This window comes from Amphimedon queenslandica, unplaced genomic scaffold (assembly GCF_000090795.2).
Source record: "Amphimedon queenslandica unplaced genomic scaffold, v1.1 AMPQUscaffold_2879_Cont25121, whole genome shotgun sequence".
Taxonomy (NCBI): domain Eukaryota; kingdom Metazoa; phylum Porifera; class Demospongiae; order Haplosclerida; family Niphatidae; genus Amphimedon; species Amphimedon queenslandica.
The window spans coordinates 84-1,345 of record NW_003556788.1 but is presented as its reverse complement, the minus strand read 5'-3'; the positions used below and the strand labels follow the sequence as shown (position 1 = coordinate 1,345).

Here is a 1,262-nt window from a genome sequence, read left to right as displayed (position 1 = left end):
ATATATGTAAGTAGCATCTACTTTTCAAGCTTAAGCAACTTTACATACAAATACTTCGTGGGATCAATTTTTCAAAAGTAATGCTAACAGTATACTTGTTGCAGCATTACATTTGCTGTCATAAGATGTTTTCCAAATCTACACTGTTCATACTTGACAGCAATAAAACATGAACTATTTCAGGGCTGTAGTATAAAACTTTAATAATTTTTGTATAATAATATTCCTTTGCTTCACTTGGTGCAGGTAATAATTAATAAGAACGTAGTCCATACAAAATTTCACTATCATTATATTCATACTTTTATTTTCCATATTCAGTGCTATTCTTAAAGGGTAAGTTCAATGATTTTTCGGGTATTTTTTTATTGGCTTAATATGTTTGTATGATCATGAAAATGATGTGTACTTAGTCTTACTGTTCAAAAAAATTTTGTCTCTGTGATATGGGCCTTCAAAGTTGCTCTTTTTTGCTTCCTGCCATACTACTTCCTGTTAAGGGGTGTGGCTTCACGTGACGTCACGAGAGGCAGAAGTTTCTGCATGTGAGTGTATGCTGCATATGGAAAACTAGAAATGCCTAACCGTTGTGTTGCCTATGGATGCAGCAACACCAGTTCCAAAAGTATAAGTGTCTTTCACTTCCCTAAGAATGATGCTCTAAGAAAAAAGTGGACTGAACAAGTCAAAAGGACTAGAGCTGAATGGAAGGGACCAACTAGGAACTCAGTCTTTTGCTCAGAACACTTCACTCAAGATTGCTTTGAAGTTGGAAAAAGGATGTGCAAAAGCTTTGGATTGGAGACAACAGCCAAATTGAAGAAAGATGCTGTTCCTACCTCTTTTAAAAGGAAACTAACAGAAGCTCTAGAACCAGCTGCAAAAAAACCTGCTTATGAGAAGAGAGAAAGGCTAAGGGTAAATGATTCAATGTAATTAAACAACTTATTAGTATTCTCTGGGCCTACTATACTTAGATTCTTAAAGCTACAAGACATCTACATAGATCAATACCACCATCTGATCCTGCGCCAATCTTGACTGACAATTATAATGATACTACACCAGAGCCTCAACCAGAGCATTTGTCACAGGTAACAAATTGATACCACTACCTTCTGAATTTTATCATATATATATTATTTAGTCTGTAGGAACTCAAATTGAAAGGATTGTCACAAGATCAGTGAAAGTACAGACAGTTTGCATCAAAGCTCCAAGAAAGCTATCAGCTAGTTAGTTACGACCTCATATTGCATAGG

General features: G+C 35.5%; 1 protein-coding gene across 1 annotated transcript; it reads left to right on the top strand.

Moving 5' to 3' along the window:
- The first annotated feature begins 576 nt into the window (after positions 1 to 576).
- Positions 577 to 936, top strand: LOC105316244 (THAP domain-containing protein 10-like). Its single transcript, XM_020008338.1, has one exon. The coding sequence runs from the start codon at positions 577 to 579 to the stop codon at positions 934 to 936; it is 360 nt and encodes a 119-aa protein (XP_019863897.1).
- Positions 937 to 1,262: the final 326 nt, after the last annotated feature.